The sequence below is a fragment of the Pogoniulus pusillus genome, chromosome 12 (genome assembly GCF_015220805.1).
Source record: "Pogoniulus pusillus isolate bPogPus1 chromosome 12, bPogPus1.pri, whole genome shotgun sequence".
Lineage (NCBI taxonomy): Eukaryota > Metazoa > Chordata > Aves > Piciformes > Lybiidae > Pogoniulus > Pogoniulus pusillus.
The window spans coordinates 20773415-20799204 of NC_087275.1; the positions used below are offsets into that span (position 1 = coordinate 20773415).

At 43.8% G+C, this 25790-nt stretch overlaps 1 protein-coding gene across 1 annotated transcript; it reads left to right on the forward strand.

Annotated features, from left to right (window-relative positions):
* The first annotated feature begins 543 nt into the window (after positions 1–543).
* UBASH3A (ubiquitin associated and SH3 domain containing A) lies at positions 544–25130 on the forward strand. The gene is made up of 14 exons (XM_064152169.1): positions 544–656; positions 4373–4426; positions 5995–6181; positions 8962–9160; positions 9870–10039; positions 10922–11130; positions 11941–12067; positions 15185–15290; positions 17365–17487; positions 18290–18382; positions 18889–19033; positions 22611–22717; positions 23585–23691; positions 24591–25130. Exons 1-14 carry the CDS (start codon positions 544–546, stop codon positions 24726–24728), a joined length of 1878 nt encoding a protein of 625 aa, XP_064008239.1. The 3' UTR covers positions 24729–25130.
* The last annotated feature ends 660 nt before the right edge of the window (positions 25131–25790 follow it).

The following is a 25790-nucleotide window of genomic DNA, read 5'->3' on the forward strand; positions in this document are numbered from 1 at the left end:
GGACCTGGGGGTCCTGGTGGATAACAAGTTATCCATGGGACAGCAGTGTGCCCTCGTGGCCAAGAAGGCCAGTGGGATCCTGGGGTGTATTAGGAAGAGTGTGTCCAGCAGATCAAGGGAGGTTCTCCTCCCCCTCTACTCTGCCCTGCTGAGACCTCATCTTGAATACTGTGTTCAGTTTTGGGCTCCTCAATTTAAGAGGGACAGGGAACTGCTGGAGAGGGTCCAGTGGAAGGCTACGAGGATGATTAGGGGATGGAGGGCATGGCTGATGAGGAGAGGCTGAGGGACCTGGGGCTTTTTAGTAGCTTTGGGGGTTTGTTGACCACACTAAAATGAAAATTCAGAGATGCAGATGCTACGAAAACAGGATGTCAGCTTTTGTCACAAAAGACCACAGGAGGTTTGAGAGCTCTTTTATTTTAGCTGCCTCTCGCTCTCTCTCTCTCTCTCTCTCATTTTCTTACTCCCTCCCTCGCACCCTCCTCCCACCTCCCAGCATCTGTTAGCCCTCAGCGCACAGTCAGGGTACACGCAAAGGAGATGGCTGTGTCTGAGACACAGCTGTATGCAAAGGTGTCCAACAAGCACAGGAGCAAAAGCACCTCTCTACTCCTCGAGTCTCTCCTCGCCAAAGGATTCCCAGCTCATACCGCGTGAGTAACGTGTTTGGCTGCCTCGGCAGCCCAAAGAGGCATTTCGGATAGAAGGGTTATTTCTCATACAGTCCTGACAGCTGGAAGCCTTCCTACACAGAGGTCAGATGTGGCTTGCTTTGAATTGAGAGCTCTGCCTTGCTTAAACTGCAAACCCAAGCAGCAGTGTACAGATTTTTCTGCGTACTGTGCACATCTGAAGACACATGGCCTTCCACACGCCCAGATTGACAGCCTTCACAAGGAGCTAAGAAGTGGATGTCCGTAGGTTGCTCTAGAGATATATCCCCTTTCCTTTTGTCTGCTTATCTTTGTTATTATCATGGAGTTAATTGTGGGTATAACTTCTACACAAAGTTTTTTTCTCAGGCCTGGCAAAGAGTTCCTGCAGGATTTTGTCACTGGAAAATGTTTTAAGGGTATGCTTTCCTTTACAAGGTGCCACAAAAGTCTGTCAATTTTGGCTCCTATCTTGAATTAGAGCTTTGTTCCCAAAAGCAAAGAACAAGGCACTGTTTTTGGCAGCTCCAACGGATGAGAGGTTACCTGCAGCTCATCTAGTTAACGAAAATGAAACTTCTTAGTCTCTTCTCCCCAGAACATTGCTCTGGTTGGACAGGGGAGTCTTTGAGGAAGATCTTTGTGTTTCTGAAGGGCAAGTATGGGTGCTTCAGTTTAAATTGTTAATAATTAGGAAAAGAAAAACGCTTTAAGTGTCAAAGAACTAATTGTAAAAATATGTTAGAGAGGAAAGCAATATCTCTCCCTTGTGACTGAAAATGAAGCAAATTGAAAAGCCACCATTCCTAAGTGCTGTGCTGCTCTTCTGTGGACAGCTGTGTTTAGCTGATCAGCTTCATACAAGCCATGTTAAGATAGACACAACTTACAAGGAAACTGTGGAACCCTTGTTCCCACTTATGCACAGTGGAATTTCAGCTGTGCAGGTGAAAGCTTGGCTCACCATTTCTCCATCAATACTATAAGTTTTACCACCAATCAAAGCAATGGCTAATTACTGTCCTGTATGTGATAGTCTTCAAAGCCACAATCTTGGACGTCTCTTCCAACCTGGTTGATTCTATGCTTCTGTGATTCACTCTGAGACACTTTCTACTGTTACTGAGATGCCTTTGTGCTTCCCAGGTCAAAATCCAGAAGTAGTGGCAGAAATACTATGCAAGCAAACATAAATAAAAGTACAAACTGTCAAGCCACTTTATTGTTTATTTATTTATGTTGACTTCAAGACTGCCACTATTTTGATTGCATTTTAAACAGGTCTTTTAGCTGTCTCTGTAGTTCCCATAATCAAAATTGCTGAAAAGTTGTTGAGATGTGCTGACTTGAGAAAAATGAGGCCAGGTGGAAATACTACAAAACCCTGTATAACCTAGAACCAGCCTGCCAAAGCAACATTTCCCCAAAGAACAAAATGCTAATATGTGAGGCTGAAGCCCAGCATCATATCAACAAAATGGGCCTCCCCTGGTGTTTGCACAGAGCTGAGCTGTCAGCAGTTTCTGCTCCAGGGAAGAGCTGGTTTATTCATGTTGTAAAGACACTACCTTTAGTACAGACTTTGAATGGCTTATTCCTACTCATTCTCTGAGAGAAACTTTTATGTAGGGAATTTATTCTGTGCATTATCTTTCAATCCTCACTGCTCATCATGGAAGTATAAGATGTCCAGCCACAGCCTAATGCTCTCCTGATGCTGAGCGCACACAAAGCCTCCTGGAAAGCATCTTACAGACATCATATGTGATGAAACAGACATTTGGAGAAGGGCAGGAAAGCAAGGAGATAGTACTCAACAGCATGGTAGTTCATGGTCTCAGGTCTCATTTGTCTTAGCATGTTTGTGATTTTGCAGACCTTAAGATTAAGAGGGAAGGCTGAAGTCAAAATCCATTTGACTGCAGGTCTGTTTGCACAGAGCTTCTCTTTGGGTGGAAGTAGCAGCATGGCATGAAGCGGCAAAACACTCATTCTCAGGTGTGCAAGTGATTGGCAGCATCTGGCATCTCTGGCCAAGTGAGGCAGGTAGTGACATTTCAGTAGCATATGACAGGAAGGGCTGCATGTGGAGAACGACAAAAACACAAGTTGCTCTTGGTTGATGTGATGGAAAAGGGGGAGCCAGCAGAAGTGTATGAAGATGATGTGCAATATTCAGTCACAGAGGACACAGGTTAGTGTGACCAGGTAGCTTGTGGTTCTGCTTTGATTTGACTATGGTAGCTGATTTACTTTATGGAGAAGAAAGGTAGAAGGTAAAGTTTGAATGGAAAGATTCACATTAGCTTTTGCCTATGTTGAGCTCCACTAAACCATCAGGCATGGATTCCATATACACATCAGCACACTTAGTATGTTTTTATTGAGGTCATGCATAAATACTTGCACTAGAGAGAAGACGGAAGGCTAGAAGGAAGTACCAAGGAGGGATCAGAGTCCTCTGCTGCTTAATCCTCTCATTGCACTGCTGGTGCATGCTCAAGTGTCACAAGAATGGATGGAGGACAGAAATGTGAGGAGACTATCAGTGCTCTCAGGACCCAGTGGCCAGTGAGAGTGGCCTCAAGAGAGAAGGGAAGAGATGAGCAGATATCAAATAATGTAGCAGATTTTCCTCCATGCCCACTGTCTCTACTCTCTCTGTCTAATCTGAGAAGCTTCCAGGTGGTTTATAGGGCTGGAAATGGGGTTCATAGGTGCTAGTTAAATAATGTCACATAACATTTAAATCACAAAAACCTGCTCATGCCAAGCACTTAGTTGACATTTTGTAAGCTCTGCTATGAGGACAGACTACAAGAGTTGGGGACCTTCAGCTTGGAGAGGAGAAGGCTTCGAGGAGACCTTACAGAAGCCTCCCAGTGTCTGAAGGGGGCCTCCAGGAAGGCTGGGGAGGGACTATTTACAAGGTCTTGTAATGACAGAATGAAGGGTAATGGGTTTAAACTGGAAGAGGAGAGATTCAAACTAGATGTTAGAAAAGGGTTTTTTTTTCCGGTGAGGGTGGTGAGACACTGGCACAGGTTGCCCAGGGACATTGTGGATGCTCCCTCCCTGGAGGTATTCAAGGCTATGTTGGATGAGGCCTTGAGCAAGCTGTTCTAGTGGGAGGTGTCCCTGCCTATGGTGAGGAATTGGATCTGAATGATCTTTGAGGTCCCTTCCAACCTAAACCATTCTATGATTCTAAGTCATGTAGTATATTGACCCTCATTTTGGACTGAACCGATTGATTGCTTAGATCTGATTCTCTGCTGGCTTGTCAGAGATCCTCAATCTAGATTGTTAAACCCCAGTATAAATATGTTTTCATTTGTTTGTATGTATGGGATTAGGCCTGGCATCTTGAACCCAGAACATCATTCTAGCAAACTCTGCTCTTACAATGCATGCATGGATAGTTCACCCAACCCTAAGGAAATCCATAGAGCCAGTAAGAGTGTTAAGGCAGCATTCCCAGAATACAAATGAGATAATTCTGTGGGGAAGATGGATTACCAGTTGTCAAGGAATTAAAAACACGTGGTGGAAAAAACTATCTGCAAGGCTTCAAGACATGAGTGTTTTCCAGGAATACCCTAGCTGTCAAAGGTCCTCTCTCTGCTGGAAAACAGACACTGTGACCACAGTCCATTCTTTACTTCATAGGAGTTTTCTTTCTGTTGTTCTGATTGATGATTTTTTTTTCTCTCTAGGCAAAAGGCCTTGGCTGCTACTGGACAGAAGACAGTAGAAGATGCTACAAAATGGTAAATAGCTATGATTTCTGACATGTACTTGACACTAACCTTGCTAAAAATCCTTGTTCGTGTGCTGATTCTGTCAGAGAAGTTGAAAATAGCTGCCCTTAAAAAAAAATTGCACCTGAGTTTGGGATTTTTTTAGCTTTGTTTTTATTTTAGTTCACACAGAGAAAGAAGTAACTGTATTTGTACTTATCCTAGAAAGCAAAGTGATTTGCAGGAGGTCTGGGGGAGAAAAAAAAAAGGGGAAGGAAAGGGCAGTCTTGGGCAGAAGCAGCTGCTTCTACCACAGTGATGTTAGCCAATTCATGGGAGCAGCTGCTCTGGGCATATGTTTCTCCATTTCAAGCCTCCTGCTTATTTACAACCATGGCCACCAAGGTCTGTCCACTGCTTGTGCAAGGAGCTCACTGGCTCCCAGTCAGGATTGCAGGCATGCAGTGAGGCACATCTGGGAAAGCACTCAGAGGCACCCATGAGGTAAACTTCCTTAGGTGCACCCATAGGCAATGAGCACAAGGTCCAAGGGGGGAGCCTGGACTCTCTGTCCTGAAAGAGGGAGGAAGAAAACAGACATGGTTGCAGGTACAAACATGTGCAGCAGCAGTGTGGGGTTAAATGGCAAACAGGCTGCTTCCTGCTCTTGAAACAGCTCTTTATAAAAAAGCTGAAGGGATGATGGTCTGAAGGAAGTACCATTAGAGTCAAAATAACTTGTTAGTTTTTAACTCTGTACCAAGACTCCCACACAGAATACTCATATGTTATTCATGTGCTGATAATTGAGTTTTTTGCTTCAGTCCACCTTCAAATTAAATCCAGTCTTTCCTTTCACTATCCTTAGACTTTTTTTTCTGTACTGTTCTTTTTTTTTTCTTGATTTGATTTCTTTTTTTCTCCTGTTTGTTTGTTTGTGAAAAGCCAGAGCAGACATTTGCAACGCCACAATCTTCCAACGTATTTTTTGGTCAGGGATGTTACCATGCTCTCCAGTCCAACTTCCAATCTCTCCCAACCCAGCAGCTGCAAAGCCAAACATGCAGCATGTGAAGAACAAGGTGAAAGATATCATCACCTGACACAGGGATTTCTGATCTCTGCTTTTTGCATTTTCCAATTAATTTGGTTTACTTTTATTAGGGCTTGATAAAAAGGATAATTATTTTTGAGTATTTCTTTAAACCTGCAGTTAGTTTTCATTTGTCTTCCTTCAGCCTTTTCTACCTGTTGTTTATTTTTCCTCCTCCAGTCCTCTGTTTCCAGCCATGAAAAAGGTGGGAGGAAATTACTTGAAAAACTCTAAAAATAGGGGGTTTTGTGTCATCTTTCCATTTCGGAGTCAGAAAGAAGAGAAGGGACATAATAAAATTTAAAATACACTAAAATAAGTATAAAAAGCGGAGGGGAGCAGGAAAAAAAACCCAAACCATTCCCCATTAGCTAGTTTTTCAGTTGTAAGAAAGTAACAACCTTGTCTTTCCTTTTGCTGGTCTCTACTACAGATGCCTCTTACCACAGGAAGCCAGAGTAAGTGGTGTGCACACTTACGCTCTATGGTATGCTCTTGATTTCAGGCTGCACTCCCACTGCAATGATCCTTCTTTGGATGATCCCATCCCTCAGGAGTATGCCCTTTACCTGTGTCCCACTGGCCCTTTCCACAACCACCTGCAAGAGTTTTGGAAGGAGAGCAAGCGCCAGTGTGGGAGAAACAGAGCCCACGAGATTTTTCCACACATCACTCTCTGTGATTTCTTCACGGTAAGGCACAAAGAGTCGTGGGCTACATTTGGCAGACACGGAGTTAGTTCCCCTCTGTATCTTCCACAGTGCTGTGTTTTTGCAGGGCTGTAGCCGGGTGCTGATAACACACTGGTGTTTTGGCTCCTGGTAGCTGGGTGTTGATAACAGATCAGTGTTTTGGCTACTGCTGAGCAGTGCTCATACAGCACCAAGGCTCTGCTGTTCCAGCACTCCACCCCTCAACAGCAGGCTGAGGCATGGGAAAGATCTTGAGAGGGGACGTGGCTGGGCTAGCTGACCCAAAGTGACCAAAGGTGTATTCTGTGCATATGATGTCAGCTCAGGTATAAAAGCTCAGTGAAAGAAAGAGGTATGGGAGGCATTTGTTGATGGCATTTGTCCTCCAGAGCAACTACTAAGTGTATTGAAGCGGTCAGATACCATCTGCTTACGGGAAGTACAGAATAATATCTTGATCTGCTCTTGTTTCCATGCTCAGCCTTTGCTTTCACTTCTGCCCCATTAAATTCCTTCTATCTTGACTCACAGGCTTCTTGTTATATTTTGCCTCTCTCCTGTCCATCTAAGAAGGGGAGTGACAGAGTGCCTTGGTGGGCATTTGGCCCCTAGCCAGGGCCAAACCACCACAACGTGCAAAGATCAAGTATCAACTGCTGGTGAAACTAGGCTACCTGCCACTGTCTTTTGCCAGAACTTCTCCCTGGTGATCAAACTGACATGGCTCAGGTCTAGACATGCTTGCTTAATATTTAGTGTTCAGCTCTTGTGTTGGCACTGGGCGCTTTCTTCCCACCTCCTACTTTAGCTCCGTCTTTGCCCGCAGCATGCCTAAAAATTGGGTGCTGTGGCCACTGGGATGCTTCAAGGTAGCTGGGTAACATGTGTTTAGCATAAATTTAGAGCAACCCTATCCAGAGAAGGTTGCATATAGACCTGACATCAGAAGGCACTGCTGGCCGCTGCTGCGTAGATCTAAGGTATCAAACCTTCCTGCCCAGATCAGCAGTGGCTGCCTTCACCCAACTGTGTGGTGATGACAACTACTACCTCACAGGATGTAATCAACTTTGGTGTTATGCCTGTGTGAAACTCAGGAAAACCTCTGCCTCCCTGACAGTGTCCCAGACAGAAGGTCATTGCAATGGTGGCACTTCCCAGGCTTTACCTTTTCTAACAAAGCATGGACATTAGGGGGGAAAAAAAAGAAGCAGAATACACAGGGATAGAGAAAGAGCAAAGGGAATTGAGCTGGAGTTTGGCAGTGCATTTAAGCCACTTTGTCAGTAATTTAATATGGAAGTTAGGCTCCTGCTTTGGTCTCCTGGGGCTGTTTTCTGGTTCTGGAGATATTACTATCCTCCTAGCTGGCCTACTCTCCACAGCAGATGGAGATGGATTCCTGCACAGGTGAATATGCCACTATCATCAAAGACCAGCAACAGTCTGCAGAAACTCTGGAGCCAACTGATATCTGTTTTTCACATGCTGATAGTGCATGAACTAGAGACATGATGATGTTAATCAATCATACTTTCATGCTAAACCTTGCTGCTAAGTATAGACAGTGAAAATGGAAGTATTTTGTTGCAAAACATTGAATAGCAAAGTACCTCATGGCCATTAATCACCATGACACAGAACAAAAGTCATCAATTAGTAACGACTGCTGTGATGTTGGAAGGTATCAGGTTTAAAGGCCTGCCCCTGGAAGAGATGACTGAATTGCAACCTTCACCTCACACACCTCAGCCCTGTTTCAGGTAGCATATTTCTAGGGGCAAACGCATCCTAAAGTGCTATTTTCTGCTCCTCAGCTGTCAGCAAGATCTGACCTGGGTGCCTCACAGGCGAATGCGAGACTCACTGACCTGGCTCCCACCTCCTCCTGCAGACCTGACCCTCTCCTCTATCTTGACACCCCATGTCTTTTGCAGCTCCCAGACATGTCAGCCTCAGAGGAGCCCGTTGCATGGTCCTTGCCCTGGTGCAGTATGTCACCACAGCCCTGTCCCCCAGTGCCACCACACCACCTGTTCCCCCACAAACTCATCTGCCAAATGCTCCCTTGGTACATCCCTCTTCCCTGTAGCCTGAGAGAAAGTAGTATAAGCAAAAGGAGCTCTTTGCTTCTTTTCTGATTTTCTCCTTCAGCAGCTTGATCCGGGGCAAAGGCTAAGTGGAGCAAATAGCTCTGGTGGAGAGAAAACCAGCACAGAAATGGCTGGACAGAACAAATTCCTTCTTTGTTCTTTGTCTTCTTAAACTGGTTAATTACTTTTTTTTCTGATGGAAGCATGGCTCTGCACAGTCCTTTAATTTGCTGTGATTAGAGCACTAAGGGTCATAATGACAAAAATACCTTATGAATTCTGCTGGGTACGGTGCTCAGATTCTGAGATCTTGACGTTTATTCAGTTAAGGACTGTATGGTAACAATAATGCAACCTCTTAACTTTGAACTGAAACGTGAAGTCATGGTCCCTGGCTCACTTTAGACAGGTTAGATGGTAAAATCTCCTGGCTTTTTCCTACCTAGGCTAGATGCACTTGGTGGTAGAAGGCTCTGTCTTCTGTTATAGCACAGGAGGTTGTGCTGATCAAACTGCCCAATATTACTGATTTTACTACCAGGAATTTCAAACAAATTTGTTATGTGTCTTGTCTTTCTCAGAAAGTCTAACACCCCCCTTGTTTTCTGGTGCTACTGTTTTAACACAGGTGACAATATGGTCACTGAACTGGTGAGTGAAGCCTGCTCCTCCTCTCTTTTCTTTCAGTGTGAAGACCAGAAAGTGGAAATATTGTATGACACCTTAAAGCGAGTCAGTGACAGCTTCTCACAGTGCTTCCCACCATCTATTTCTCTAGCCCTACATTCATCCACCAGCTACCTTGGCTTCTTTGTTGATGACAGCCATGCAAATATCCTCAAAGAATTCGCCATGGCTTTCTCATCAGAGGCTTCAACCCTGGCAGGTAGGATCAACATCAGAGAGAAAATAGGTGGGTTGTAGCACAGATGCTTAGGCATGGCACTGAAAATGTCTCCTGTGTCTTTTGAGGAGCTTAGGTGATGTTTTACTGTCAGCAAGTACCTTTTCCTCCTACAAATTTGAAAACAATGAGGGTGGAGGAGCCTGGTTTAGATTTTGAAGACACAGAGCTTTTGTCTGGAAGATGAAATGGTTTCCTGTGCAACACGCTAGGCCATCAGTTGGAATATCAAAGATGAGAAGGAATATAATGCGTCCTATTCCCAGACTTCCATCCTCATAGTGCATTGGTCCAGCCTGATAGCCTGGCTGCATCTCTCATATAAATGCTAATCTCCACTCAGTGACATCTAAGGGAAACTGCATCACCAGTGGAGAGGGAAGGGACACAGCCCCAGCATAGATTTATCTGGGAGATTCAGTACATCTCAGACTAGGCAAGGAATTCAAGCCCTGTTCATTTTTCTCTCCCAGCTGGAGACAGGAAGCAAATCCAGTCCAGATTTGTGAATTATTTTGGCACAATAACACCATGACATTCTGCAAAACCCTTATCAGCAAAAACTATGACCTACTCTACTACTAATTACTGGGACATTTCCTGCATCATGCAAAGCATGTAAGATAAAACAAGAAAAGGAACTTCCAATGACCTTCATTGCTATGTCGTGCTGTGGTTGTTTCATTCATAGATTGCCACGTGAAGCCCTGCCTAAAGCAGCTCCACCTTACCTTAGCTCATAAGTTTTATCCTCATCATCAGAAAACTTTGGAACAGTTGGCCAAATGCATTAACCCGGGGGAGACCTGCCAGTGGGTAGCTGCTCTCTACTCGCGGGACATGCGTTTTGTGCATTACCAGGTACTGTTATCAGCTTTATTTCACTTCCTATGCCTGTGGTCAGGCTCTTTGTTACAGTCATCTTGCCTTTCTTCTTTATTTTTTTTTCTTAAGGATAAAATCCATGCATGCACAGCACATTGTTTTCAAAACCATGGCTGATTTTAGTATCTCTTTGCATTGAAGGCGTGCTCTCATATACCAGAAGACACCTTTATGGGAGGCTGTTTGATCTACACGTCACCAATTTGTAATTCCAAACTCCATCAGAAAAAAAGCTAATCTTACCATGGCATAAGAAAATAAGAGACAGGAAATGATGATGCTTGAATATTTGCTAGGATCTCTCAGATCACAGCTTTGTAGTAAAATTCCAATCATCAAAATGAGTTTTCTTGGCTATTCCAGCCTCGATGAAAGCTGCACAAGTTAAGTATCAGTGAGCAGGACACGGTTCTCACTGATAATTTTCTGCTTGAAAGACTCTTAGTTAAAATCAGACAGCATTTTCCAGTTCTTACTTCCAAATTTAAATGACAAGGTGATCAGTATTTTTCAGTCAGATCAGCAGATCTCTTTGCCATGGTTGGATTCAGGAGAGCTGCAAGTAGTTGCAAAAGTAGCTGCTGACACCCCTGCTATGATTGCTTCAAGTGAGTCTGTGCTAGTTACAGGAAAAAAGTATTTTTGTGAAACCCAAATGCCTATTTTAACACATACTGCAAATGTGGTAATGTCTTATTTTTTTCTGTCAAAGTGCCATTAAAAAACATGCCACAGCATGGAAAAATGCTTCAGTCACTGTGTCCAACAGAGGCTTGAGCAAGCACCTCCTGAACCGCTGTGGCATGTGCAGCAGTGGGCTCTGGGCAGCAGCCTGACCGTGCTGCATGTTCCCCCCAGACGCTGAGGGCCCTCTTCCAGTACAAGCCCCAGCACATTGATGAACTCATGATCAATACTGGGGACTTCATCTACGTTGACCCATCGCAGCAGTGTGATGTGTGCGAAGGCTGGGTGATTGGGACCTCGCATCGGACTGGCTGCAGGGGTTTTCTTCCAGAAAACTACACTGAGAGGGCCAGTGAGTCAGACACATGGGTGAAGCACAGGTGAGCTGAGGCTTCATGGGTGTTGCTTTATTTCAGCTGTTTATTTCTGCTTGGGAACCACAGCAGCATTTGTGCTTGCCAGGCAGGAGCTGGAGGTGATACGGGCAGAGCAGAGGAGGGCCCTGGGAGTCTGGCTGGGAAGCTGAGATGTCTGAAAGAAGGTTAGGACACACACCCACAGACATCTAGGGTTCATTAGTTCAGCTGCTCAAGGGCTGACCTCTGTTCACTCCTGGACAACCTGACCATCCTAATGAATTTTAAAAGACCTCATACTGCCAAGCAGGCTGAGTCTTCAGCCTGGCTCACTGCTTTCTTCTTTCTGCTTTTTTCTCATCCCAAGCGTTTGAAACATTAACTTGAAATGAAGCCACGCAAAGGTTACTCCACCACCTTGAGCAGGCGTCTGTCTGGTTTCCTGCACTTTGCCCTGCAGCTGACAGAGCAGCTGATGCTGCTTGTAGATTAAAGCTGATTATTCTTAGCAGGGAGTTGTAGTGCACAACTCTTCCCGAGTCCTCAGGGACAGAGAGGAGGCACCCAGGTAGTATTTCCTGCTCAAAGATCACACATTAGCAAGGTTACACCCAACACATGCGATCTCTTCCTAACATTTTAACCTCATTTTACTGGACATATTTTAAATCAAGAACAAAGCAATGAAGTGGATAGCAAATGTGCAAAAAATGCTGAGCAAAAGATGAATCCTGACTTACACCTCTCTGTATACAATACTATGACTTACAAACCCCTTCTCTTCGTGGGTGCACCCACATGTTTGTGTGTGCATTGCTTCTGCTTTTCCTACAGGGAATATGTTCTTGCAACGACTCGAAGATGCTTAACCCAAACCAAAAATGAGCCTAATGAAAAACTGAATGGAAAAGTCCCTAGTTCTAGTATGTCAAGAAGCCTAACCAATGTACTCCCTCTGCAGGTAACTGGTTTCTTCCATTTCTTATCTTTGCCTTGGGCTTATGCAGGTGAAATGAGGCAGGTTGAAATTACCCACAGATAAAACTACCAGAGTAGCTCAGATGGCTTAGAAGCAAAGGAAGCTGTATGTTTACAGCAAGCTAAAATTTACAAACATATGATACAATGCCTATGTGCAAAATATATTTACAGTTATTTATAATTTAGAAATGACACAAGGACCTTCACTGGGATCCCCCTGAATTGTTCCTCAACCCCCCTGGGCGAAGCCCAGAAGGGGCTAACAGCCCCTTTCTACTCCTCTGCCCCAGTGATAAAAGTGGGAAGGCAGCAACTGTTGTTTACTCAACCAAGGTTAGTGCAAAAATCAGCCAGTGCAAAGTAATTAAGAAGCAGTCAAAGCAGGAGGCAGAAGGGTGAAGAAGAAGGAAAATAGTTTATATGGCAGATTATATGCTAGTCCAGCAAACAAATCAAGTTATATAGGTTTATCTTATTGTTGTTCTTCTGCATCCAGTACAATTCTTTATTCAAATTTTCAAATTAAGCTAGAGTGTTAAATCTAATGCTGCCACAGCATACCATTAGTTAAAAACATTTAATACCTGTAATAGTGCCTTCCTTTTTCTCCCTCACATTTTCATGTTACGCTGTAGTACACACTCACAGGCTCATGCAGTGTGGTATATCTCATAAATATTTTGCAACATATAAGGTGTGTATTATTTCTTGCCTCCTTTCATAAAACTCTTTTTGTTGCTGTCATAATAGCACAGCAGATGGTTCTTCTGTGCACAGAATAACAGAATCACAGAAATGGTCCAGTTGGAAAAGACCAAGTCCAACTGTTAACCCTACTCTACAAACTTCACCCTATACTATATCCCCAAGCACCACATCCAAATGACTTTTAAACACATCCAGTGTTGGTGACTCAACCACCTCCCTGGGCAGCCAACTCCAAAGCCTGACCACTCTTGCTGGGAAAAAAATGTTTCCTAATGTCCAGTCTAAACCTACCCAGTCACAGCTTGAGGCCATTCCCTCTTGTTCTAGCACTATTTAACTGTGAGAAGGGACCAGCACCAACCTCTCCACAACATCCTTTCAGGTAGCTGTAGACAGTGATGGGGTCTTCCTTCAAGCCTCCTCTTCTTCAAACTAAACAGGCTAAGCTCCTTCAGTCACTCTTCATAAGGTTTATTCTCCAGGCCCTTCACCAGTTTTTGTTGCCCTCTGCTCTCACTCCAGCAACTCCATATCCTTCATGTAATGAGATGCCCAAAACTAAACACTGTAATCGAGGTGTGGCCTCACCAGAGGTGAGTTCAAGGGGACAATCATCTCCCTATCCCTGCTGGACACAGCATTTCTAATACAAGGCAGGATGCCATAGGATTTCTTTTCCACATGGGCACACTGCTTGCTCATATTGAGTTGCTTGTCTGTTACAATGCTCAGGGCAAGTTGGGCAGAGGTATGGTGATAAGTCTGATGAGTGGCCTCAGGCAGGCCCATTTCTTGTAACTTTCATATGGGTTCATACTACAATAACAAGAGCAGAATTAGGTTCATTGTTCATTGCTACTTTTATGTCCAGTATCTATGGATGTCACCTTGATGATTTCCATGTTCTCAGATCTTAGCACATTTAAATGTTTTGTCTTGTTTTGTATTTTTAGATACACAGCTAATGCAAATAACTGCACAGAACTGCAGCAAGAGAACAGCTAGCTGGAAAGTTTACCAGCACTGATGAGATTACATTTTTGTCCCAGTTTCAAACTCAACATATATGATTTTTTTCCCCAGTTTTCCCACTGTTATTCTGGTAGGAAGGGCAAAGCAAGTAAGGACTCTGTGTTGCCTACAACACATTTGCACCTGCACTGCCTTGTTGGGTCTGACTGTCAGGGATGCTAAGACAGTCCTTTTAGCACACTGACATGATGCATAAACTCTTTGGGCTTGCTGGCTCCACAGCCTCTCTTCTCACTGTCCTTGGGAATAACCTGGGATTCATTCATGCTAACATCAGAGCCATTTGAGGGCACCTTGAGGAAACTTCCATCCTCGACTTTCCCCCCCCCAGGATGCTGTGCATATGACTGTAAAACAGAATTTTCACCATGAGTCATGTGTCTTTCCACTGGCTCTTGGTTGCTCTTGGCCTCTCTTATCTAGCTCAGATCTGTGCCACAGCCACTTCCTGGCTTGAGGAAAACATTTAACAGATGTAGGAGTCTACAGTCAGAGTTTCTTCAGCCTCTGGGTTCTTCTCGAGCTGAAGAGCAACACTACAAAGCCTTCACTTAAAACTCTGATTCTGTGGTGGTTGATGTCTGTTTCATGGCAGAAATGCAATATTCTGTAGCAGAGTAAATGAATATTAATCTCATACTCCTTAAGTATTCCCATCTCTACTGCTGAAGGTACACATTGCTGACCCCAGTGCTACAGCAACAACACTACCATGAATTACTGCTGAAAAAATGTTAAAGCCTTTGGCCTCTTCCTTCTTATCTTCTCATCTGAATCTACCATGCATTGTACACTAACCCCAGTCCACTCAGAACTTCTTTATAATTCCATGCTGTCTGAGCAAAAAGGTGGCCTCAGATGAGATCTGTGTTCATTTGACTTGGCGACACAGTTATGAAAACATGTGAGTAGTGTTTTCATTAAGAAAAGAAGGGCATGCTTGGTGTCCATCTTGGTGTAGAAAAGAGCATTAGCACTTAAATCTTACTTAGTTTCACACTTTTGCTTGCATCAGCCATATTATATCTATTAAAACTATAATTCATTCCCACACTAGAATGAAAAGATCTGTTATCAGTACTACCTTTCACTAATATAAGTATAGAGCTAAACCCTAATCTGTAGCCCATTTAGGTCATTGATCTCTTTTATTTGCCTTCAGTAGATGGCCAGTTAGGCTTAATACTGCTGTGAGGAAAGGCTTCTATTATGGCAGCTTCTTTCTCTCCAACTCTGTGCTTGTTATAAACCTCCCAGAAGAGGTCTGTCCCTTCCTCCATCAAGCAGCATCCAGGAATCCAGACTTTTTGGATGCAGGTTATATGTGATATTGTAATGAAACCACCTTTTCCCACAGCTGTCTCAGGGCACCCTGCGAAGAGCCGTGCTGGTGATGCGCCATGGGGAAGGAGTCGATCAGGTCTTCGGCAAATCTTGGCTTCAACAGTGTTTAACTGCAGATGGTAGGTGAATGGCAGGATGTTAGCAAATCAGAACCACGGTAAAGCAAACACAGTAACCTGTAAGAGATTCAGTCTCCTACATGTAGATGCAAACATGGGCACAAAAGAGTGAGTAACGTTGCAAATCTGATGCAGCACTGCTTTGATATGCACATCATCGGTTCAAAACGTCCTGGAGTCCTTCATGTTTATGTTGGATAAACTCTGCAGAACAAGCAAAGCTCTTGTGGTGCTGCCAAATGTGTGTCTCTCTGACTAATGTACAAACCTTAGGATCTCTAGTGCTTCTTACACAAAGTGGTGGTCATCAGATCTTTCTGCCTTTTTGCTCTTGAGTCAAAGTCATGATCTGTTGACCAGGGTCACAGTGCATCACAAATCAAACCTGGAGAAGAAGACCAATAGTGGAGTATGGTGGAAAAGAGGTGAGAGCACTGACCTAAATTAATAGCTGAATTTCTTGACCCTCTCTCTCTCAAAAAACCAAAACCAAGCCAACAAACAAAAAAAAGAGTATGTTTTGAGGGGAAGAAAATTGACACAGAACAGGGAAATATGTGTCAGGATGTACAGAAACATAGAATAGAATCATAGAATCAACAGGTTGGAAGAGACCTCCAAGATCATCCAGTCCAACCTAGCACCCAGCCCTAGCCAGTCAGGGTTAACTCTCCAGGGGGAGTGACCTTGAACCTGACCCTAGGTGGTGTTGACCCCTCCCCAGGTGTGGGTCTGAACACCATCAGGTGATTCATGGTTAGCCCACTCCCCCTTCCTGTCTAAAGGTCTATAAAAGCAGGGGGACTTCTTGTTCTCTCTCTTTGTGCTCCCTGCCTCCCTGCTTACCAGCATCACCCTCCTGTTTCTGGTTCTCTTTGTTTTGCCACGTGGCTGTCTCCCACAAGGCAGACAAATCCATTGCCATCAAAATCTGGTTGTATTTACACATTTTGTGTCTTGTTTTCCCTTCCCTATACCTTTGTAACTTCCCTACCTCAGATACATTTTCATTTATTGTTAAACTTTTCTTCTTTTAACTTCCAAATAGGAGTGAGATTATTTATTTGGGTGTGCTGACCTTTCCTGTCTCTACATCTAATTCCTTTCTTTTGGGAAAGAAGGGGGAAGAGGGAAGGACAGTCTATAAATTGCTATTGGATCTATCAGATATATATTTGAGTCTCTGGGAATTTAAACTAGAACCAAGACACAGGGTGAAAGTGGAAGACAAGAAGGTGGGAGTTCAAAAGGGAGGGTTTTAGGCCAAAAGTCTCCTTTATTATGCTGGAGGTATCCTATATTTAAGTGTGTGAAATTCATGCTAGATAATGAGAGTGGTACCTTCTGGCTGCACAATCAATTAACCAATTTCTGTTGTCTTCAGTGAAAATGTAGGTGGTTTTGTCATTTTGGCAATGGCAGAAGACTATCAGTGAGTGTTTTTTCCTTTCCTTTGAACCCCACAAAGCTGAACATCTCGTGATTTACTGTCTTCTTGCTCCTCCCCCAATCCGCTCTTGCAGAAGAGGCACTCTTTGTTAGGACAGGTGATTTCCCAAGCCAGTGTCTTGCCCTTGAAATGTGAACTCATTAAGGTAACAGCAGTTATCATGTTATTTTCACCAGTAAGACACTGACTATGTCTGTAGTACTAAAACACTACTGAGTTCAATGCAGTCATCTAAGTTCAGGCACTGCCCCATGATTCTCCTAATTGCTTAGTTATTGCCTGTCTCCTTGGCTGATGGTATCTTCCCCTCACCCATATGGTTTACAGGCAAGGTCTGGGGAGACCACAGACCATAGCTGGTCCTCAGTGGACAGACAATGTAAGTGAGGTGGAGGAAAGAAAGACTAGATTCTGGGCAGGTAGACTGCTTCACTGCTTGCCCCTGTGGGCAGAGAACAGACCTTTACTTGTTTCATTTGCTAATGGAGGTATTGCTCTGGTGTGAGTTTTTAGAAGCAGCCAACCAACCATTCAGAAGAAATGAAGTCATTGTAATGAAATGCCATCTGTGTGTTTAGCTGCTGTCTACCTTGTGCTCTGCCAAAATGTCCCACCTTGTTTCAGGAAAATACTACAGAGCAGATCTGAACTTCCCTCCTACACTGCCGAGGCGGAAAGACAGCGTAAAACATTTTGAATGTGATCCTCCTTTATCTTGCTGTGGTGTTTTCCAGTCAAGGCTTACAGGTAAGCTAGATAATATCCTGCTGCAAACAAAAGGACTTGAGAAACGGGCCTTTAATCACCTGCAAAACCTCCGACTGGCTTTGCAGCAGGAAAAACCTTCCCAGCAGCACTCATTGTGGTAAACACTTCTCTATGGGCAACCAGTGCAATGTCTTGTTAAATGGTAAAATAGAGAGCAGGACTGATTGCTCATCTTTGAGTCCCATTCTGACAGTCTCTGCCAAAGAAAGGTAAAAGAAAGAAGCTACAACATTACCTGTGCCCCACTACCTTTCTGCAAGGGACTAATGTCTCATGCAGTTGTTAGTAAATGAGCAGTGAGGAACAAAGAATCTGGCCAAAAGAAGGAGCTTCATGGTCAGCAGAGTGTGGCTACCTCATCAAAGGTACCTGATGACTGGATGGCATTTCACTCACCAAATGAAATGGGTTTTACTCCCTGAGCAAGTGTGCCTGACTGGGGCAATACAAGCCTGGGGCAAATGCTTGTCTCTGATGATTCAGGTATGTGGAGACAGCCAAATGCCTCACTGCTCTTCACAGATTTGGAGTCTTCTGTAACCATCTTTTTCAATACTCACTTTAAACTTGCTGCTGCCACTTTCTAGTGCATTGAACTTTCTAATGTGCTTGGTCAGCCAACTGTGTGAAAAAAAATAATAGAAAGAGGTTGTGATGTAGCTACTCCTCAAGGAAACTGTAAACCTTTAAGTTGGTCTCTGGAGAAAATATTTTGCAGTATTTCCTCATCTATTGCAATTTGTGTAAGAGCAACTCACCTCACTTTGCTGTTCCCATCCAGGGGAAGCTCTGCTGGACCAAGAGGTGATAGTCAACTACATCTACTCGTCACCTGCACTCCGCTGCGTACAGACAGCTCAGCATGTACTGCAGGGTGAGGCAGAAAAACTGGTCAGGTGTTTCTGCTGTGGTGAAAATATCTTGATCAAACTTCTGTGAAGTCTCCGAGATGAGTAACTAAGGAGCTGCATGACTTTGTGGTTTTTTGTTGCTATATTTAAGTGGGGAAGACAAGGTGATTCTGTCGAGCTCATAACACAGGAAGAAATAAATCTGCACCGAAAGACCACTGAGGAAAAACTCTACATGAAAATGGTTAAAACATTTCAGGTCTGATGCTCATTCAGATTACAACATTACTGAGGTCTCCTGTTCTCTCTTGTACCTTGCAGATCATCACAAGAGAGCTGCAGAAATAATGATGTAAGAACTTGTAGTGCCTTAACATTAGTCAGACAAGAATATGTTGGCTTCATTGAATCAACATGATGCTTTTGTGTTTGACAATGAGCAGTTCTTCATTAATGGAAACATTACAGACAACAACAACTGCATTGTGTGGAATGTACATTTCTTAACAAACATTTCTTGTTATTGCAGGGCTTAAATTGGATCATAAAATCAAAATTAGGGTGGAACCAGGTTTGTTTGAGTGGACCAAGTGGGAAGCAAGCAGAGTAATTCCTAACTTCATGACTGTGACAGAACTGGCAGAAGCCTCTTACAAGATAGACACAAGTTACAGGTAATTGCTCCATATCTAATTGTGAAAGATGTTGGGTTTGTATTTTTTTCTCTTGCAGTATGTCTTCACCTTTTCTTTTGCCATAAACCATTATGAACACTGCAAAAAATAGGGAATTCTGATCAAATTCAAGCCTGCATGACCTGTTCCCAATGCTGTTATCTGTCTTGTGCCAAGAGTCAACTCTGTTTGCTGCTCTGACACAGAGTCACATGTGCCCACTTGGAACATAGCACACAGATGCACTTGTACACGCTCAAACATCCAGTACTTGTATATGGGACCAGCCCTGTTTTGCTGTCACCTTCAGATCTGCTGGCTCAGGCCTGTAGTTTGTTATGCACAAGCATAACTGTAATATATGCATTAGAGTCAGATATCAGGAGTCTTCTTTCACCTTTAGTTTAGGTGGAACACACTTTAGAAACGTGAATCACAGAATCATAGAATGTAAGGGATTGGAAGGGAACTCTAAAGCTCATGGAGTCAAACTCCCCTGCCAAACCAGGAACACCTAGGGCAGGCCACACAGGAACACAAGCAGGCAGGTTTTTAAACCCCTCTGGGGAAGAATAATGTGTTGGGTAAATTAAATGCTGCCTGTAAGTAATGAACAAATGTAACTTTAGCAAAGGTTAGCATGTCCATTGCTCAGGGTCTGCAGGGCAGCAACAAGAGGTCTGTCCCACGGCAGAGGGTGAGCCCAGGCTGGGACATGGTAGAATGTACAGCTCCACACCTGAAACGTCCCTGGTCCTTATCACTAAAGCAACAGGTACAATAGGAATGGAAAGTGAGCCCCTGCACACCTCAGGGCAGAGCCACACTGGATAGAGAAAGGAGTAAGCCCAACATAAGATAACTGTCCTTCCAGGTCTGGGGGCAGGTAGGATAACAGTGTTTCATTATAATTTATGTTTATACCAAATTAGGTCAGGAAAGGTGCCATGTTGCTTTGCATTGCTCAAAGATCAATACTGTGCTCAGCAAGGACTTTTTGTGGCACTCACAACCTGGGGGAGCAAGGAGGGGTGGGTGGAGTGATGCCTTTTCTGAGAGCTTGCAAACCACAGCAGGGCAGGAAATGATAAACCTCCAATTCAAGCTAGCTCCTCATCTTGCTCACAAGCCAGGCTGCTCTGTGCTTGCAGTGCACAGCCAGACCCAGGAAATTGGCTAATAAAAGTGTTTCTGTGATTTTCCACACATGGAGGAAAGGGGGGAAGGAAGCTTCTCACATCTTAGTGCATTTCTCACAGCCAAGTGAGTGTCTTCATGTGACATTGTATGAAGGAATGCATTCCTTCATTTTCTTGGACCACTTCTTTTTTTCTGGTGTGTTTTACCACCAACAGATTGGTTTCCCTAGTTTTTCCACTACAAAATCACTTGCCTCAAAAGAGACTGCAAATTAGAAGTTCAGAGGGGAAGCTCTGAAGCAATGCTAACTACAGGGTTCAGGCCCCTCACAGTCCACTCAAGTCCAGGCTGAGCTGTAAACTTGCAGATATGATGCCAATTTCCTCTTATCACCTGCAGGGTTCAAAATCCTCAGGTCCCATAGGCTGTTTTTGCCATATCCACCCACTGTAAATGATAACCTTCAAATAAGTTAAGTCCCTGATTGCTCCCTGGCAGCAGCAGACATGACCCAAACTCTGCTGTTTCCAGTGTCACTAAAAGGCATTGTGAATGATGTCAAAACTTTTGCTGCTCATGTGCTGAGACTCACTGCAGCCAGCTGCATACATCTAATAGCTGAGTGCCTAGGCTGTGAAAGTTAACTAGCAGCCTTCTTGCAGCCTTCTTGATGTTGCAAAGAAGGGGGATCCCAAAACTACCAGTGGTCTTCCATCTTAGATGGCCTATGTCAAACACTTAAGATAGCACAAACTGCCCTCTGAAAGGGTTTTTCTCCACTGACCTAGCCAGACTATGAAGTTGTAGGCAGCTAAAGTTGGATGAGATTAACTCTTCTCTCCCTCTTCTCTATCAGTCTCACAGAAGCACAAGGTTGTAGACACTGTCCCTGTCTCAAAGCAAGATAAACTCTGCCTTTGCTGTTCTTGCTGTTAAAGACTGCCAGTTGTGGTATAAGCTGCTTATTTCATTCCTCTTCATTTTTGCATGGAGGACAGACCCTTCCTTGCCTCTTCACATAAGTATTTTGCAAACTGTTGTCATGTCCTCTTTCAGCTTTCCCTCTGAGCTGAATTATTCCCATTCTCCTCCATAGGCTGTGCTTTCTGGACCTCTGTTCACTGCTCTCCCTTGGATTTTCACTTGTTGGTCCTCATCTCAGTTGCCCTGTAGCACTGCCACCAAGACCTTAGCCAGGACTGAGCGCTTTTTTTGCTATTTAGCCTGGATACCACCTGAGCTGGTGCTGGGGATGCTCAGTTCTGCTGCAGGATAGTTGGCTAACAGCAGGGTTAATATCAAAGTGGCTGAAGTGCCAACAGGACAGCCCATTAAACAAAATGCAGCTCTGCCAAAATTTAACAGACTAGTTTTGAGTAGTCCAATCTAGACTTGTTTGATTTAGCCAGGATTAATATTAGCTCTGATTAACAGTCCAGCAGGAACTCCCTCTCAACCGTACCCCAGTCCTAAGGGAGAAAAGAGGTTCAGCCAAGAGGTTAAGAAGCAAAGCTGAGAGGCAGGAGAGGTTAGGGAGGTGCAGCTCAGCCAGAGCCCAGCCAGAAAATGAAGACAAAATGGTGAAAGTGTTATTTAGTGTTTACCCTTCTTGTTCCCATACCTCTCAGCGAGACTGTGAGGGGAGCTGACACCACTATTGTTTTCCTTTCACAGCCAATTATCTACTTTTTCTCACCAAAACATTCTACCCTGCTTCAAACTAGCACACTAGCCACCTACTTTTGGCACTACCAGCCAGCACACATCAAGACCCTTACAGGCTCCTCTCAGCTGGTATGGGTCTGCACAGGGTGTACAACATCCATCAACCTAAGCTGGAGTGGTACTGTGGGGCTGCCCTGATTCACAGTACTTTGAAGGTCTAGCTCTATTTTTAGGGAGGATATTTATTCAGTGCCTGAAAAAACCTGCTGTGTAAGAAAAAAAAGAAGAAAGCCTAGACTCAGCAGAAGAAGTACTAAGATCCTTAGGAGTGACTGTGACATTGTGAATAATGTCTCTGGAAACACTATTTTGTTTCAACTCTAGGAGTGACAGTCTTTGCTCTCCATTTGTCTAGCTAATGTGGATATGTCTCATTTGTTGGTGATTTTGAATTGCTTTATTAAAGAGGCTAACAGTGAGGCACCGAATCTTGAAAGCATTGACATCATCAGTGTCTCACCTTGATTTAAACTGAGCCAGGATTGCTAGAGTTGCAAGCCTCTGGAAGTTTGCAGCACATAGCTGGGCAGTGTCATTGCCAACAGAATTGCTCAAAGCCAAAGCTTTTCTTAGGCTTAGGCAGTCTGTCAACCAAGTCAGCAGATAAACCTACGTCCTTTTAACCAAGTGCCTTTTCTCTTGTGTAGTCATTCAGTAGTGCTAACAGTGTCCCAGTATTCATTTAGGTTAACATTTGTGGTTTTATTGCCAGGGGTAACTTCTTGCTCTCTTCTCTGATGCCATCAGAAAGTTATGAAGAATATGTAAGCAGAAGCTGTGCAGTTATAAAACAAATCATCGCTGCCTGCTCCAGCAAAGGTAAAGGTTTCAGCTCATTGCATATTCTGTCAGACACTGGCAGTAACAGGAACTGGCACAGATTTGCCAACAGGAATATATCTAATGTGAGTTGTTGGTACTGCATAGGGCTTACAATAGACTCATTCACAGAACCACAGAATCACAGAGACATCCAGGTTGGAGGCACATCCAACTGATATCCCTACTCTGCAAGGTTCACTCTAAACCATATTCCCAAGCATCACATCTAAACAACTTTTAAACATGCCCAGGGTTGGTGACTCAACCATCTCCCTGGGCAGTCCATTCCAATGCCTGACCACTCTTGCTGGGAACATTTTTTCCCTAATGTCCAGTCTAAACCTACCCAGTCACAGCTTGAGGCCATTCCCTCCTCTTCTATCACTATTTACCTGTGAGAAGAGACCAGCACCAACGTCTCCACAATGTCCTTTCAGGAAGCTGTAGACAGTGATGAGGTCTTCCCTCCTTACCTCAAGCTGCACTAAATAAAAATGCATGCATGCTATGGGATAGAAATGAAAAAGCAAAATGAAACAGAAGGCAGTAGAATACTAAGCTGCAAGAGTACACTCTTCACTTGGCCTTTCTACATCAGAACATAGCTCAGCATAAGATAACAATATACATTTCTGAAAACCAGTTTAGTTTCTCATTTCCTAGCAAATGGCTCCTCACACTTACAGCTCCTCACACTTACAGCACATACAGACTTTTCCTGACCAGTACAATACACCCTGATGTATTAGCAAAGAGGTGTGCAGGGATGAGCAGCCCTCAGAGAGCCTCATACCCCTCTGCTGATGAGTAAATGGACAATGCTGCATCTCTCTTACTCTTTGCTTTTTTTTTCTGGTGCATCAGGTGTCATCCTCATTGTGGGCCATGGCTCCTCCTTGACATCTCTCACCCGACCTCTGACAGGGCTTCCCACCAGAGACAGCAGCAACTTTGCCCGGGTGGTAAGAAAGGTAAGAAGAATTTTTTTCAGCAGGAAACTTTCTTTTTGCAATCCTGTACTTCTAACAAGGAGCCTGCTTAAGTGGTGAGACATGCGTGTAGCTGCACGCAGTGGCATTAGCTTTCTCCTTACAAAAGGAATCTCATGTACTTTTATCAAGGCACTGAAAGGCAAGAGAAGCATTTTCTCCTGGTAGGCAGTTTGTGACTGGTAGCAAAATCTTTGAAGCTTTTCATCCAGCTCCCCTGGAAAGTCAATGCCAAGTAACACATACAGACAAGAAGCACGTTTGGAAACCTCTCCATCTGGAGAGGTCTCCTTCCTTTAGAAACAGGGCTGGGACCCTTCCCTCTCTGCATAGTACTGTGAGTATAACCTGTAGCTGCACTCAGTGAGTCACTCTTTAAGAAGCTGGATGTTTTCTGAGTCACTGTGAATTCACAACTACTGTGCTTAGCTACAGAATGAAGAAGAGTTGTCTTGCCAGCTTCACAAGTGGGGCTTGTGCTTGAGCCTTTGTCACCAAGAGGTTTTGTTTACTTTATTTGTGTATTATCACCAGTGGCAGATTTTTTTCAGCCCAGTTTTCCATACCATCTGCTTTGGCATAGCTTAGATTTGACTGCATAGAGAATTCAGTCTCTAGAAATATTTTTACTACTCTTGTCAATGCATAATGAGTGAACATATTTTGATCATCAAATCCAAGTGGGAATGTGAAGTGATGACACAAGTTCAGCTTACACCCCGCAGGCCACCAGTCTCATTTTTAGCTCATTTCAGAAATGGCAAAACGTCCTGATTTTTCCTCTCAGAATAGTCTCAGTTTCTGCTTTCTTCTCTAGTAAAGCCCCTCCTTCATATCAAAGCAATGACCCTGCTAGTGACTGCTGTTAACTTCTTTCCTAGATCCCTTCACTGGGCATGTGTTTTTGTGAAGAGATGAAAGAGGAGAACAAATGGCAGATGGCCAACCCACCAGTACAGACATTAACTCATGGAGCAAATGCAGCTTTTAACTGGAGAAATGGTATCATGGAAGATTAAGAAGGCCACATCTGCCTTTGCAGTCATCAGAAGTGAGCCAAAGGCAGGTTGTGGCTCAGCACAGCCCAGTGGTTCAGCCAGAAGACTTCCAGAAAGTGGGAATTATCCTCTGAGTCCTCAAAGCACAGAAAAATACTTTCAGATTTGGTGCCTGAATGTTGGTTTTGTTTTGGTGGCTGACAAGAAGGAACCTAGGAACTGATGTACAAGTGAGAAACAACTCTTCTGGTGGTGAAGGAAGAAGCACCTTTTAACCTGAGAACAGCAATGCTTGATAAGGACAGAACTACCTGATCATAAATCCTACTGCTAAAGGCACTAAACTAGACACTGCTGCATTTTCAGGACTAAACTGCATCCAGTAAGGATTGCCTTTTTTCATGTACTTGGATATTTTCAGACAAGCAGAGAAATCAGGACTGAAAAAAGTAATCTTGTGCCTAAAGAGGAAACCACCTCTACCTAAAAGCACTGGGTTTCCTGCTCACTCTGTCAGTTCCATGACAGCAAATATTGACTATTTTTCATCTCTTCTACAAAGAAGGTCCATTTTCTGTCACACAAGTCTCCATTCAATGATTGCCAAGTGATCCACATTGCAAAAGGGACTAAATTTCTCAGTTTTGAAGAAAATCAAACTGATCATTTTACCATTGCTGGGACAAAGAAGGTGCCTTGTGTTGTTGTACTGCTGACAAAACCATGATGTGAGCAGTTCTGACTGCTGAACGCTTCCTCAGATGGCACTCATGGGACAGCAGTTTTGCTCTGTATAAAATGGTGACATATCTGCCAGATGAGTCACCTGAAAGGTCTCTGTAGCTCTTCTCCGGGCGATTTAAGGGAACACAGCCCTGAAATTTTATGCACAAACAGGAATGTGCCTTTCCACAGTCTGTTTTCCTTTCCAGTTACACTCTCATATCTAACTACCTCCTGAGAAAGCTCAAGGTTTCTTAAATGAAAGTAAAAAATGGAGGATTCTTTTTCTCTTTTGGCATGACTGAAAATGTTTTTATTTTCACTCTTCATCTCCCTGCTCCTTCTTGACATATCTCTGCC